The sequence below is a fragment of the Erinaceus europaeus genome, chromosome 3, assembly GCF_950295315.1.
Source record: "Erinaceus europaeus chromosome 3, mEriEur2.1, whole genome shotgun sequence".
Classification (NCBI taxonomy): Eukaryota; Metazoa; Chordata; class Mammalia; order Eulipotyphla; family Erinaceidae; genus Erinaceus; species Erinaceus europaeus.
This window is the reverse complement of record NC_080164.1, coordinates 26,360,882-26,376,925: the sequence shown is the minus strand read 5'-3', so window position 1 is coordinate 26,376,925 and position 16,044 is coordinate 26,360,882. Positions and strand designations below refer to the sequence as shown.

The 16,044-nt window shown below is 42.8% G+C and overlaps 1 protein-coding gene across 2 annotated transcripts; it reads right to left on the bottom strand.

Annotated features, from left to right (window-relative positions):
* Window positions 1-1,384: 1,384 nt before the first annotated feature.
* On the bottom strand, window positions 1,385-15,932 carry GPATCH11 (G-patch domain containing 11). Of its 2 annotated transcripts, none has more exons than XM_060186915.1 (9): window positions 15,879-15,932; window positions 12,423-12,494; window positions 10,535-10,761; window positions 10,049-10,090; window positions 7,883-8,003; window positions 7,613-7,703; window positions 5,485-5,622; window positions 4,489-4,570; window positions 1,385-2,487 (listed from the first exon to the last, which is right to left on the bottom strand). In XM_060186915.1, exons 2-9 carry the CDS (start codon window positions 12,479-12,481, stop codon window positions 2,429-2,431), a joined length of 819 nt encoding a protein of 272 aa, XP_060042898.1. In that variant the 5' UTR covers window positions 12,482-12,494; window positions 15,879-15,932; the 3' UTR covers window positions 1,385-2,428. The 2 variants fall into 2 exon arrangements, with proteins under 2 accessions (XP_060042898.1, XP_007521077.1); XM_007521015.3 differs by having other exon boundaries at window positions 5,485-5,598.
* Window positions 15,933-16,044: the final 112 nt, after the last annotated feature.

Here is a 16,044-nt window from a genome sequence, read left to right as displayed (position 1 = left end):
ATAAAAAAATTAAATACAAAAACCAACTTTCAATGGTTTGCTTTTCTTTGTTTTCATTACTGTTTAGTTACGTAGCCATTAACACTGACAGGAAAAACGTTAAGTTGTTGTTCACCTTGAAGATCGGAAAGACAGAGTGGCACCCTCCCTCAAAGGCAGGCAGGTCCATTCTGACTTGACACATGGAAGTGTGGGCCACCTATATGTTATATGTTCAAGGTCATTCCCATACTGTCAGGATTGTTCGCAAATATATTCAAAATACTCTAGGCCATTGGGTGGTGAGGGAAAAGAAGGAAAGAGAGGATTGAATTAGAAAAATAAGGGGTAACTATGTATAAATGTGGACAGATAGTTGTAAAGATGGTTGGCCCATGTCTACAACTTTAGGGGAACTGTGGTGGATTGCAGTGGGGAGAGTAAAAATTCAGAACACTGGTGGTGGGAATGGTGTGGATTCAAACCCCTGTCGACATGTAATTCTGTTATATAAAAATTAGAAAAATAATTTAAAAAATTAAATAAAAACAGAGGAAGGCTGGGCCACATGGGTGTGATGAACAGATGTCATTAGCATACAACGTAACCTTAGGTGCTTTCGAGAATTGAATATGATTTAAGCAAATCATTGGTGGAAACAGTTCTTGGTCACCTGCTCTCTCAACTCACCATTCTGCTTTTCTTGTCCTGAGATCTGCCATGTTGTGGAAGCCGATGACTGGGAAACTGACTGATGGCAGAGAGTTAGTTGCCCATGTCACGTGTCAGCCATTTAGGTTAAGTCGAGCTTTGACTGCAGTTTCCATAACCTAGTAGACCGCTGATTTTTTGTTTGTTTATTTATTTATTTATTTATTTATTATTGGGGAATTAATGTTTTACATTCAACAGTAAGTACAATAGTTTGTACATGCTTAACATTCCCCAGTTTCCCATATAACAATGTCCAACAGATGAGTGGCTGAGCAAGTTGTGGTATATATACACAATGGAATACTACTCAGCTGTAAAAAATAGTGACTTCACCATTTTCAGCTGATCTTGGATGGACTTTGAAAAAAATCATGTTGAGTGAAATAAGTTAGAAACAGAAGGATGAATATGGGATGATCTCACTCTCAGACCGCTGATTTTAAATACTCCAAAGTGCTGCAAAAGGAGCACTTATTTTTTTATTTTAATTTTTTAAAATTATATTTATTAGACAGAGACAGTCAGGAATAGAGAGGGAAGGGGGAGAAGACAAAGAGGGAGACACACCATTTGCAAAGCTTTCCCCCTGCAGGTGAGGACTGGGGTCTAGAGCCTGGGTAACACAGGCACTTTGTAACATAGGCACTCCACCAGGTGTGCCACCACCCACCTTTTTTATTTTTCTATAGGAGATCACCTTTAAGACTGACTAAATGTTGGTTTAAATAATGACAGGAAAAGATCTAATTGCAAGAGAAATAGTACACCTTTGTTTCAATTCATTAGCAATTTTATTATTCTCTTGAAAGAAAAAGTTAAATACTAAACAAGAGTAGCCAATCATATCAACTTCAATATTATACATACATATACTTATACTCAAGAGAATAACAGTGTCAAGGGGTTCCCCAATTCAATGAGTAGTTGAATCATATGCTTAACAGTCTTCCTAATGCTTAAGTTTCTTTCACTGACACTTGCAGTAAGTCACAAACGATATATACATTGCCCTGAAAACTCAGAATTATACTGGAAGTGTGATCATTATTTTGTCTCTAAAACTGTTTAGAGATAACTAGTGTTGGTAGAACAGTGATGTGACAACTGCCTTACTGAGGGGAGTACTTTCTCTACCTCCTCATGCTTATATGGCAGGGACTTGCTGCTCCTTGGGAAGGAGAAGTGTGAAGTCAAGCTTTCAGGGTTCTCATGGTTCCCTCTCAACAAAGAGGAGTCTTAAGAACACACATTTTGTGTTTGTGGGGTCCTGCATTCAGTTCCCGGCTTCATATAAAATGGCAGAATAGTGCTTTCTCTTCAGCTCTCACATACACACAAAGGAAGAAAGAGAAGAGAAGAGGGAAGGAAGGAAAGGAAGGAAAGGAAGGGAGGGAAGGAAGGAAAGAAGGCAGAGAGGGAGGGAGGGAGGGAGAAAGAAAGGAGTAGGTGCCAGTAAGATAGCTTACTGGTCCAGGTTTAAGCCCTGGTAGTGTAGCGCACTGGGGGTTCATGGCACCATGGAGAAGTGCCAATGCTGAGGTGTCACCCCTGCATCCCAAAATAAAAATAAAAGGAGTAAAATACATGAGGAACTTTTAAATTATAACACACACACACACACACACCATGATATAAAGAATCTGTCTATTTACTGGTGTCAAGAAAGCTGGGGCTTTTAACTTAATTTTCCTTAGGAAGTGACATCTCTCCAGTTTCTACTATATTGAGAATCCTCTTAATCATCATGATCTGCAGAGGTTGGTCCCGGGCAATTTGAAGATAGGTCATCTTTATCTGTAACACATGGGACAAAAGAAAAAAAATAAATACAACTTTCATAGTAAACTCTTCTATTGATAGAAAATTATGTCAACATGACATGTATTTTGAACTATTTTATTTGCAACACAGTTTTAAACAAATGAGGAGAAAAGAAAAACAACAATAATCAAGCATTCTTCACTCTCAAGTATAAGGCATGGAATGTACTAGTGAAGCAAGCTTCTCAGGTATAAGGCGTGGAATGTACTAGTGAAGCAAGCTTCTCAGGTATAAGGCGTGGACTGTACTAGTGAAGCAAGCTTCTCAGGTATAAGGCGTGGACTGTACTAGTGAAGCAAGCTTCTCAGGTATAAGGCGTGGACTGTACTAGTGAAGCAAGCTTCTCAGGTATAAGGCGTGGACTGTACTAGTGAAGCAAGCTTCTCAGGTATAAGGCGTGGACTGTACTAGTGAAGCAAGCTTCTCAGGTATAAGGCGTGGACTGTACTAGTGAAGCAAGCTTCTCAGGTATAAGGCGTGGACTGTACTAGTGAAGCAAGCTTCTCAGGTATAAGGCGTGGACTGTACTAGTGAAGCAAGCTTCTCAGGTATAAGGCGTGGACTGTACTAGTGAAGCAAGCTTCTCAGGTATAAGGCGTGGACTGTACTAGTGAAGCAAGCTTCTCAGGTATAAGGCGTGGACTGTACTAGTGAAGCAAGCTTCTCAGGTATAAGGCGTGGAATGTACTAGTGAAGCAAGCTTCTCAGGTATAAGGCGTGGAATGTACTAGTGAAGCAAGCTTGGACAAACAGCTAGAAGGAAAAGAACACGCAGAACAGTTAGCAAGCTTTAAGCCATTTCTTTCCTTCTAAAAATTTTTTTAAAAATAAAAACAAAACAAAACAAGACCAATGAAAAAGATTCTTATGATTCAGCAACAATATTCTACCTAACTATATAAAAATTAGTCCTAAAATTTAACATATCTTTCAGTTGCACAGGAAGAATGAAGCTTTAAAAGTACAGTGTGGGGAGTCAGGCGATAGTGCAGCAGGTTAAGCACACGTGGTACGAAGTCCAAGGACCGGCATAAGGATCCTGGTTCAAGCCCCTGCCTCCCCACCTGCAGGGTAGTCACTTCACAGGTGGTGAAGCAGGTCTGCAGGTGTCTATCTTTCTCTCCCCCTCTCTGTCTTCCCCTCCTCTCTCCGTTTCTCTCTGTCCTATCTAACAATGATGACATCAATAAACAACAACAATAATAACTACAACAATAAAAAACAACAAGGGCAACAAAAGGGAAAATAAATAAATAAATAAAGTGTGGGAATTAGGTGGTAGCGCAGTGGGTTAAGTGCACCTGGTGCAAAGCACAAGGACCGGCATAAAGATCCCAGTTTGAGGCCCTGGCCCCCCACCTGCAGGGGGGTTCACTTCACAAGCGGTGAAGCAGGCCTGCAGGTGTCTATCTTTCTTGTCCCCTCTCTGTCTCCCCTTCCCCTATCGATTTCTCTCTGTCCTACCCAACAACAATAACATCAATGGCAACAGTAGCAATAACAACAACAACAAGGGCAACAACAAAGACAACAAAATGGGAAGAAAAAAAAAAAGGCCTCCAGGAGCAGTGGATTCATAGTACAGGCACTGAGCCCCAGCAATAACCCTGTAGGCAAAAAATAAATAAATAAATAAAGTGTGAAAAAAAAGTTAGGACAGGGGAGGAGATAGCATAATGGTTATGCAAAAAGACTCTCATGCTCAAGGCTCCAAATTCCAAGGTTCAGTCGCCCACACCATCATAACCCAGAGCTGAGCAGTCTCTGGCAATTAGACTGAAAACTTTCTCCTATACAGTCAGGTTTTAAAAAGTTAAAAGCAACTTTCACATGCATCAGTTATTTCTATGTTCATTATTTCTTTACAACATTGCCATTTAGATAGAATATAAGACATATCCATGGTCTGTGATATGCGATTTTTATTAGATAATCTAAGAGTAGTCAATGTTTTCTAGCAGTCTATCTTCTTACCTTCATAGGCTGTTCCACACCAAATACAGTATAAATGTTCTCCTCTTAAGTAGCCGGTCAATATTTGTAATTTTTCCAGAACCTAGAGGTAGAATACAAGACATGAATTGTTTAAACTGAACAGAATCTCGGCTTCCTGCTCTCTTGCATCCTGCTGAAGTAGCCAATACATCTTTTGTACTCTCAGCCTGCTAGGAGGGCTGTCAAGGGTGGGATATAAACTGACATATCAGGTACTCTGACATTTACACATTTTCCAGACAGACCAGAGACTACCTGTCCATATTCAGAAAGTAGATTTTTGACTGGCACTAAGATAATAAACATACTTTAAAGACGCCTTTGATTAGAAAGTAGTCTACCTTGGTGGACTGGGGGTAGGGGAGGAGAGTACAGGTCCTGGAAAAGGATGACAGAGGACCTAGTGGGAGTTGTATTATTATGTGGAAAACTGAGAAATGTTATGCAGGTACAAACTATTGTATTTACTGTTGACTGTAAAACATTAATCTCCCAATAAAGAAATAAAAAAAAAAGTAGTCTCCCTTCCCAGATGGATTGAAGGTGAATGGTATCTCCCTTTATCAAAGATTTCATCCCCCAATTAACTTTTAAAAATAAGAGGTGTTTAGTAGAACCATTTCCAGAAGCTTAGCAAGAAACAGAGTGGGGGGAAAAATCACATTTGCATCATCCAAATTGCAACTGAAGTGAGCAGGTGAATTGAAGTTAAAGAGAAAAAAATATGGCATTCTAATTTAGGTTAATAAAATAATCCCATCAAGCTGTGGTTCTTAGTCAGGGTTGATTTTCTCCCATGTGGGACATCTGTGTGTGGGGGGACACTGGGTCGTGGAACACAGCAGCGGAGCTGGCAGCTGGAGGATGGAGGCAGGGTTACTACTGGGCACCTTCCAACCACAGGCAGCCCTCTCAGCACCCAGGGCTCCAGCTGAGATGCCCAGCCTCCTGCGTGGGAACTCAGTTGAAACATACCCCTAAATCATCGCATTCATCTTCGTCTTGCTCTTTTTCTTCCTCCTCCTCTTCTTCTTCATTCTCCTCTTCAAGTTTCAACCAGTACCATGGCTCCCGGGGAACTTGAATATTCTGGAAATGTAGACACAGACCCAGCTGAACATAAAGCATCACAAGTGTTAAACCAGAAGGGGAAGGACAAACAGCAGACAACCTCACTCACACGCAGGTGTGAAGAAATAAAGCACAGAGGGGATGGGATATAGAACTCTGGTGGTGGGACCTGTATCCCTCTTATCCTATGATCTTGTCGATCATTATTAAATAACTAATAAAAAAAGAAAAGAAACAAAGCAAGAGAAAACACAGGGTGGAACATGAATCAACTGTGGTCTATTGCAACTTATCCAAGGACTCTAAAGGGGAAGGTGGAGGGGTGGGAGTGACAGAGGATGGGGACTCAGTTTACTATGGTGGAGGAAGGGGCACTTTGGTGGAGGGTAAGCGGACACCTATTTTGGGGGAGATGTGAGAACATATCCCTTGGCAGCAATAGTCTTATATATCACAATTTCCTCAATCAAGTGATTTGTTTGGGGAAAAATCACAAGTAAATTCTCACCAATATAAGCTCACAATTTCACTTAAGCCTTGATGGAGTGCTCCTTGGAGGGAGAAAAGTACTGTACTATGAACTAGGGAATGCACAGCTCGGATCAAACACTGTCTCTGACTTGCTGACAGTTTTCTAGGGAAGACCAGCCGTGCAGATACAACAATACACATCAGCTACGAAGTGCTAGGCTCCATCAAGAACGACACAATGGACTATTTCGTGGCCCCTACAGGATCTTGCCCGCAATGTGAATCAACAAGAGCAGGGAATGTTCCATCCTCCAAAGGGACGTTGGACGTTGGACCTACCACCTGAGGATGATGGGTCCTGAAATTAGTGCAGCCTGGAATGTTCCTAGCCATGACCTAGAATGCTAGTTCAGACCTACAGGGATGCAGAGGTTACATAGGCTCCTGTGTTGAATATGGGCCCCAGATCAAATCGATGGGGCTTACAGTTAATAATATTCATATGCTTTTCCCATATTTGGGGGCTACTATCTTCCCTGATCCAGCTTTCTAGTCCTTTTTCCAACTATGATACCATATCCCCAGACAATTATTTAGGTCACCCGCATGTTATCTGTCAGACTCAGGAAAAAACTAGTAAAGTCATGGGCCCTCTGGAATATACCTAAAATAGACCTACTAGCTTTTTCAAAACGAAGACCTCCTCCCCCCGTCCCAAATCTTCATCTGCAATATTCTTGCCTTTAGGTTGATGAGTAGCCAACAATTTGTTCTGCTTTATACCTTAACTCTTTTTCAGCCACCAGGTTCCAGATGCTACCATGATACCAACCTCACTTCCCTGGGCAAACTACTCCACCAATGTGTCCTGGAACCCCGCTTCCCCAGATACCTGCCCCACTAGGGAAAAAGAGAGACAGGCTGGGAGTATGGATCAAACTATCAACACCGATGTTCAGTGGGGAAGCAATTACAGAAACCAGAGTTTCCACCTTCTGCACCCATAATGATCCTGGGTCCAAACTCCTAGAGGGATAAAGAATAGGGAAGCTATCAGGGGAGGGGAGGGGATATGGCGTCCTGGTGGTGGGAAATATGTGGAATTGTACCTCTCCTATCCTATAGTCTTGTCAATATTTCCATTTTATAAATAAAAATTTTAAAAAAAAGTGCTAGGGAATTCAGACAGTGAGAGACTGCATCCAGGAGTCTTATCTACATATGAGACTCATTTTATAAATGTCCAAGAAATTTGTTTTTAATGTGATGGATATTTGGAATCAAGCAAGGCATGTACTCTACCACTGAGCTATACTCTCAGTTCTTTTTTGAGAAACATTCCTTTTTACAATTCAGGTCCAAAAAGGATGACAGAAGACTTAGTGGGTGTTGTATTGTTATATGGAAAACTGGGAAATGTTTTGTATGTACAAACTATTGTATTTACTGTCCATGCTCAACCCCACATAAGACCCACATTTTTGGACAACCGAATAAATACACAACAAATTACACTGGTGCCGAGGGCCGATCCCAAACTGACCACAGGTGAAAGACTCACCTTCTGGGTATCCAGCTGCTGACAGGCTCGCTGGCTTCTCCTAAGATCCCCCTCGAGCTTCATTTCATCTTGTTTTGTCTTCAATCGCATCCTAATTGGTAAGGGGGGGGGAAATCATATGGTGAAAGCTTTAGCCAGTTTTCATAATCAAGTACTGGGAAACATGCCAAAGAAAGAAAAAGAAAGGAAGGAAGGAAGGAAGGAAGGAAGGAAGGAAGGAAGGAAGGAAGGAGGAAGTGAAACCCCAATCCAGCTCTGACCCAGCCTTACCGGAATTGCTCTGCTGCCTCTTCCTCTGCTTGCTTTTTCATGTGGATCTTTCTTCTGTAGCTTTCTAGCTTTTCCTCTGCCTTCCGCTTTAATAATGCCTCATGGCCAATGCCACTTTTCCCTGTTCAAGACAGAAAACTCTGATGAGAAATGTGCTGACTTACACATTTTTTCTTTCTTTTTTTTAATATCAGAGCACTGCTCAGCTCTGGCTTATGGGGGTACTGGGGATTGAACCTGGGACTTCAGAGTCTCAGGCAGGAAAGACTTTTTGCATAACCATTTTGCTATCTTTCTAGCCCCTGACTTATGTTTTGAACATGGTAACTTAATAGTTTTTGAAACTAACGGTAACTCAAATTTGAGAAAAATCACCAATATTATTTGATAAGACAGAAAAAATACTATAGATTTTTTTTTTTAAATAAAGAGGTGGGGGTGAGGGAGGTCACTAAAGCTTCCTTCAATACAGCAGGGAATGGGCTTAAACTGGTTGTGCCAGAGAGAGAAGAGGAAAAAAAGGACATTAAGAAGTAGCAATGGGGGAGTAGGGTGGTAGTACAGTGGATTAAGCGCACGTGGCGCAAAGCTCAAGGATGGGTTCGTAAGGATGCCGGTTCAAGTCCCTGGCTCCCCACCTGCAGAGGAGTTCCTTCACAGGCGGTGAAGCAGGTCTACAGGTGTGTCTATCTTTCTCTCCCCCTCTGTCTTCCCCTCCTCTCTCCTCTTCTCTCTGTCTTATCTTAACGACCACATCAATAACAACAATAATAACTACAACAATAATTTAAAAAAAAACAAGAGCAACAAAAGGGAAAATAAATAAATAAATATTAAAAAATATAAAAAAAATAAAGAAGTACCAGCGGGGGGGGGGGGGGCAAGATGGCGGTGTGACTACAACTCCTGACTTCCTCTCTGCAAAGTAGCAGCTGGCTTGAACGCTGGGAGTGTATTGAGGGCAGGATTTCTAGTCACCAGGTTCCAGATGGTAACATGTTGCCAACTGGACTTCCCTGGGACGACCCCACCAATGTGTCCTGGAGCCCCAACTCCCCAGATCCCTGCCCCTAGGAAAAAAGAGAGACAGGCTGGAAGTATGGATGGACCTGTTAAATCTCATGTTGAGCGGGGAAGCAATTACAGAAGCCAGACTTTCCACCTTCTACACCCCATATAATGTCCCTGGGTTCATGCTCCCAGAGGGTTAAAGAATAGGAAAGCTCAAAGTGCAAGGACTGGCGTAAGGATCCTGGTTCAAGCCCCCAGCTCCCACCTGCAGGGGAGTCGCTTCACAGGCGGAGAAGCAGGTCTGTAGGTGTCTTATCTTTCTCTCTCCCTGTCTTTCCCATCTCTCTCTATTTCTCTCTGTCCTATCCAGCAACGACAACAACAATAATAGTGTAACTACAACAATAAAACAACAAGGGCAACAAACAGGAATAAATAAATATTAAAAAAAAAAAAAAGAATAGGAAAGCTATCAGGGGAGGGAGTGGGATATGGAGTTCTGGTGGCAGGAACTGCGTGGAACTGTCCCCCTCTTATCCTATGGTCTTGTCAGTGTTTCCATTTTATAAATAAAAACTTTTAAAAAAGTAGCAATAGGTGTAGATGTGACTTAGAAAGGAAGGTAGAACCATAGGGAAAAAAATAGGCAAATATATGTAAATATAGATAGTTATAAAAATAGTCAACCCATAGCTGTGATCTTTGGAGAACTAATGCAGTTTCCAATGGAGGGAATGGGGATTCAGAACTCTGGTGGTAGGAACAGTGTGGAACTCTGCCTCCTGTTGTCTCATAATTTTGTAAATCAATATTAAAAAACAATCACTAAAAGACAAAACAAAAACAAACAAACCCTGGGTCATGCAAATGGCAAAGGAGTGCACTAAGCAAGCTAATTTGCTGGCAAGGGGATGTTTCCTCTTGTGATTTTATTTACAGTCACTTAAACTCAACTTTTACTTGCCATATAAAAGGTTGACTCAAAAAAAAAATTAATGAAATATTTTGAAGTTTAGTTAGCACAAATTTGATTGGGGGATTCCCAAGGTAAGACTTGTGATGCACAACCATAAATAAGCTAGTAAGCAAATAAATGTTTCATCTAAGCATATATGATTATTTTGACTGATAAACATGCTGAAAATAATTACATACCCGTCTTGAGATTGAGGGGAATTGGCTCAACAATACCATCACCTGTGGAAAACAAAAAAAGAATAAAACACAAAGGAGTTTAGAGATTCTTTTCTTCATTTTATTGAGGGTTTAGTGATTTATAGGACAGTTGCTAACACATGAATACAGTCTCTCATCTCCCCATGATAAGTGTTTGGAGATGACTGTCACCCTCAGTCTGGCTCCTTTTCTACCGAGGACCCCCAAGACCTCTCCACCTGCTCCCTTCCTCTTCTTCCCAGAGGCCTCTGTTTTGCTGCCATGCGCCATACCCAATCCAGGTTTTACTTTGTGTTCTCCCTTTCTGTCCTTGTTTCTTAAGTTCCACCTTTGAGTCGTCAGCACCGAAGAAACTAAGGAGCCTTTCACTTCTGTGCTGATGGGTAAAGATGGATGAGCCACCTCTGGGATGTGTCACTACCTCCCTTTGATAGCAAGGAAAGGTTCTTTCCAGGTGTGACTTACCACTCTTGCCAAGAGCCTGGCCACTTTTATATCCCATCTTTTGGAGCAGAGCAAACCCTTTGTTTTCACAGCCCAGAGCATTCTTCAACCCAATATCCCGTCTTTCTTGTTCTTCTTCTTTTAAACTCTTCCGTCTGTTTTTCAAATTAGCTTCCTGCTGCTTTTCTTCCTTTCGACGGGCTTCTCGGATCTGCCTTAGCATGGGCAAGCCTGGTCTCACATCTTCTCTGAAGATGAAGGGAAAAGGCTATTTTAGAAGAGACTCTGAGCCCTTCTCATAGCTTTGTTACTTTCCCACTTGAGACTACTCAGTATTTTAGATTTACTTCTAAAGCGATCTTTCCTACCATTAATATTTGAATGTAAACAAGAACCTCTGAGACTGTGTTTTATTAAAAGTGGTGCAAGCTGGTACAAGACTGGAGGAAACTAAAGGAAGTATGAATTCAAGAAACTAGAAATAGGAAGTTTAGATTGATTTTTCTAGGATGTAGTCAGTGATAAAGAGCCAAACTGGATAGTAGCTAAAGAGACAATGAGAAGAGGGGGCCTGGGTGGTGGCCCTGGTTGAGCACACAGGTTACAGCGTGAAAGGGACTGGGTTCAAGCCCACCACCCCAGCAGGGCCAGTGAAATAGCTCACTTGATTAGTGCACTGCTTTGCCATGTGTGCACTTCAGGTTCAAGCCTGGCCTCCACTGCAAGAAGGAAACTTTGTTGTTGTGGTCTCTTCCACTAATTTTCTCAACCTCTCTGTCTAAAAATAAATAAATAAAGTTGATTTCTTTGGAAGACAGGAATAAAAAGGTTCAAAGGCAGAAGAAGTCAAATGCTCAGTGTTAAACAGAAAGAGTGGAGCTGGAGAGACACAGCAGGATGTATGTTTTGCCATGTGGGCAGCCTGGGTTTGAGCCTCAGCACCACATGGGAAATGCCACATTACTGGAGAATTTTCTGATACTGTGATATCTCTCCCTCTCTCTACTTGAATTAAGAAAAAAAAAAAGTCACACTGGGAGTGGCCCCACCTCAAAACAAATAAGTAAAAGCCAAATGTAAAGACACTCCTAGTATCTTTGTATGGACATGTAGGGATGTTGTCATAGAACAGTAAGACTAACTTTTCAAGTCTGGGAGACAACAGCTCACCTATGAGACTGTGTACCATACCATGCATGAGGCCAGAGGTTCTTTGGAGCCCCATGGATGTTGAAACAGTACAGTTATATCTTGCCTTTCTCCTTCCTCTATGTAAAATAAAAATTAAAAAGATGGTCCAGGACTCACATGTGTGAAGCCTCAGGGCAACATGACAAACAAGAACGGGTAACTTTCCAACCCCACTTTTAAAAATCAAGAGTCTGAGGCTGGGAGTATGGACTGACCTGTCAATGCCCATGTTCAGCGGGGAAGCAATTACAGAAGCCAGACCTTCCACCTTCTGCATCCCACAATGACCCTGGGTCCATACTCCCAGAGGGTTAAAGAATCGGAAAGCTATCAGGGGAGGGAATAGGATACAGAATTCTGGTGGTGGGAATTGTGCGAAACTGTACCCCTCTTATCTTATGGTTTTGTCAATGTTCCCTTTTTATAAATAAAAAATTAAAAAAAAAAACAAGAGTCTGGTGTGTGGCACCAAAGTAAAAGACTCTGAGGTGAGGATGGTGGGGAGGGCTCAGGTCCTAGAACATGATGGCAGAGGAGGACCTAGTGGGGGCTGAATTGTTATGTAGAAAACTGAGAAATGTTACTACGCATGTACAAACTATTGTATTTTACTGTCGACTGTAAACCACTAATCCCCTAATAAAGAAATTTAAAAAAAATATCAAGAGTCTACACACACCTCATGGGTGTCATTGTGTGAGGCAGCACATTTACTTACTGGACATTAATGAAGGCATCAGACATGTAGTCCTCTTCTTCTGCCATGGTCAACTTCATGCGGCAATGGCATCTACAAATCAAACAGAACACAGTAACAATTACTAAACCTTCAGTTCTCCAAGCTGAAAATAAACTTTCTTTGCCACCAACCTTGACCTTTCTCTAGAGCTCTTCCACATATTCACAGGCTCTTTGGGCCCCTTTCTCAGTGGAGTTTCTAGGCTCAATAATCCAAATCACTCATTATCTTCAACCCCAAACTTCCTTAACCTCCAGTTACTTCCAATTCTACTTCCATCTGTGTCCTGACTTCTTAGATACCTCCGTCAACCCTTTCTTCATAATGAATGACCATCACAGGCATCTTTGCCTCTAACTGTGACTACTGCTTTAGATCAAGCATTCCCTGTTGCCAATGGGTCTCACTGCCTTTGGTCTTTTAGTCGTCCCCCAAGGCCTCTCCAAAATGGCTTTATGAAAACATAAAAGTCAGGGGCTGAAGAGGTGGCTCAGCAGTAGAGTGTACATGCCTAGCATATGTGAGGCCCTGAGCTTGACTCTAGGCATAACATCAAAATAAAACAAAAACAAACAGAAACCATAAAAAATGGTGACCCAATACATTAGTTTCTCTTGAAAGCAAAACAGCTTAAGTCAAGTCATGTTACTTTCCTATTTCAAATCATTCAATAGTTTACTCTGTAGACAGGGAAGGGCCAGTCACTCCCATCCTGTATCTGGAGAGCCTCCTTTACAATCAAACCCGACTTTCCTTTGGGAATTGTTAACTAAGCCCACTTCCTTCTGGGCCAATGCTGCCCTCCTTCACAAATTCTATCCTCACTACTCTAAGCCTCTCTTTATAGCACTGCTCACTGGGAACCTGGAATAATGAACATCTCTATTATATAACAACTTTTCTAAGAACCATTAGCATCACAAATATTGTCAGAAAAGTTACAAAACATTTTTGCTTAGAAAAACCATAGAAAGGCATGTCATGACTTTTCTAAATACCAATAATTATCATCATAAATGGTTAGTCAAGGAATAAAAAAGTATTCCAAAAGGCACATCTCAAACTTTACTGTGTATGTGAGTTGCTCTGCTTTTTTTTTTTCTTTTTAGAGGCTAAGCCTGAGCAGGAAATTGAGTTTTCCCTTTTCTATATTTCTTTTTCTTTACAATTTTTAAAAAAAGTATTTTATTTATTTTATTTTCAAGAGAGATGCAGAGTAGGACACAGAGAGAAATACTAGAGCACTGCACAGCTCTGGCTTATGGTGGTGCAGGGGACTGAACCTGGGACGTCGGAGCCTCAGGCATGAGAGTCTCTTTGCATAACCATTATGCTATCTACCCCCGCCCCTCTTTACAATTTTTAAATTTTACTTATTTAATTCGATAGACAGAGAGAAATTGAGAGGGGGAGATATAGAGACAGTGACACCTGCAGCCCTGCTTCACCACTTATGAAGCTTTCACCCTGCAGGTGGGGACCAGAGGCTTAAACCTGGGTCCTTGTGCACTGTAGTGTGTGCTCTTAACCAGGTGCGCCACTGCCTGGCCCCTCTGTATTTCCTTCTTCTATTTCTTTTCCTCTCCTTGCAGCTGGGCTTCATACATATGCATTCCACTGCTCTTGGGATGACTTGTTGTTTTCGAAGGGCTGGCTTCACGGGCGGGTAACAGACGACCTGGGACTCATGGCTGGGTTGTACGCAGTATCTCTTTATTCATGCAGGACGCAGCGCAATCTATACCAAGCTAGACTAAACTAAACTACTACAAACAATCTTGTCCTTATAAATATACTAGCCCAGTAGGGTGGGAACAGGATGCGACGCAGAGAGGGTAGAGAGAAGTGACTGGTGAAAATCAGGGTATGACAAGGAGAGGGGGCGGAGCAGGCAAGAATTCTACCACTGAACCACCAATACTCTGGAGGGAGGGTGGTGCTTGTTAACAGCAGTTATGTAAATAGAATGAAGTGGTTATGTAAATAGTATAGTGTTAAGCAAGGGGGATTAAACTAATGAAACAGAAGGGGTTTTTAGAAGCATACCAACAATGACTAATTTTTCAAAAAAGATTTTATTTATTTATGAGAAAGATAGAAGGAGAGAAAAAGAACCAGACATCACCCTGGCACATGTGCTGCCAGGGATGGAACTCAGGACCTCATGATTGAAAGTCCAAGGCTTTACCACTGCACCACCTCCCGGACCATAACTAATTTTTTTTTTAATTCTCTTGATTTCAGATAAAAATCACAGAACTACTCCACCATCCATGGTATTTTCATTGTGCCACATGCTGCCAGGTAGTGCTAGGTTTGAACCCAGGACTTCTAGCATGGTAAGGAATGCACTTTATTAGGTAAGCCACATGCTGGCTGGAAGCTCCACATTTCAAGCAGGTGTCCAGGTGACCGCTGCAATGCAGTTCTGGCTCCTAGATTCAGGAGGGCTGACACGTGTTGTAGTGCACAAATGCAGTTGTGATGAGCACCCATCAGCACCTCTATTATCCTTTCCTGAGGAAGTCCAGGCTTCTGACCTCCATGTGGTTTAGTGGAGGGTGGGAACACTGGCACTCTACACTTTCCTGGGCACAAGATGGCCAGTGGCAGCACCCTCTGCCCTAGAGCAACGGGGAGGGCGATGACCCAAACAGGGCAGCAATCTCCTCTATCCTTAAGTGATCTGCTTAAACAGACTGGGGGGTGGGGCAGGGGGGGTGAGGAAGCTCTTTTCGCTGGGTTTCTGGAAGGCAGTGTGTCGTTAGGCTGTGCAGGGCAGTCTTCTTGGCAATATAGAGTTCCTGTTCTGCAGTAGAATCAGGATGACAGAATGCACAACGGCAGAGCTAAAAAGGTTTAGCTTTCCAGCCTTGTCCCAATTCCTGCAGTTATTTCTCTGATGCTGTGATCTAGCTTTTTGTTTGTTTGTTTGTTTTGTTTTGTTTTTAAGAGAGGGTGAGTGGCATCGGCAGAGGGAAAAGAGATGGCACCGCACCGGTCCGGTCCACTATCCACAGAACTTCTCCTGGTGCTGTCCATGGTGCTCCCAGTACTGAGGGGCTCGAACCCAGTGCATCGTGCATGGCAAGGTGGGCGCTCTACCCGGTGAGCTGATAGTTTGTGGGGAAGCCAACAAGACTTCAGGGTGGCTGGCTGGGAGGGTTGTGTGAAAGCTCCCCACCAAGCATGAACCTAGGGTTTGAGGCTGAAAGCCCTGAGGATGGGAGCTGCCAGCGCGGGCAAGGGCGATCACACAAGGGTTCCGGTGGGGCTGGGAGGCGCAGACCAGGGCACCGAGCACTCTGGCAGCGCAGGTGACAGTCCCAAAACCTACCATCCAGCGTCCCGCCATTGCCACCCCTCCTGGATGAAATGGGTACAACAGCAGGACCTCAACGTTCCCCATCGCCCTCTCCCGTGTCCAAGACTCACCTGGCACCTCCGCTGGCTGGGAGTCACTGCGCACGCGCCCTCTCCCAGCGCGGCCAATGGCGTCTCGCTACGTAGAATTTCTGCGACGACAGGGACAGGCGGAGGGTTAGGACGCGCCTGGTGCGCTTGCGTAATCCCTTCTTCACGCACGCGCAATGCCTTCACT

Coding starts and splice junctions, on each gene's coding strand:
- GPATCH11 (XM_060186915.1), bottom strand. CDS start 12,481: ATGAAGTTGACCATGGCAGAAGAAGAGGACTACATGTCTGATGCCTTC. Junction 10,762..12,422: donor GATGCCTTCATTAATGTCCA/GTAAGTAAATGT, acceptor CTTCATCTTCAG/AGAAGATGTGAGACCAGGCT. Junction 8,004..10,048: donor TCCCCTCAATCTCAAGACGG/GTATGTAATTAT, acceptor TGTCTTGAACAG/GGAAAAGTGGCATTGGCCAT.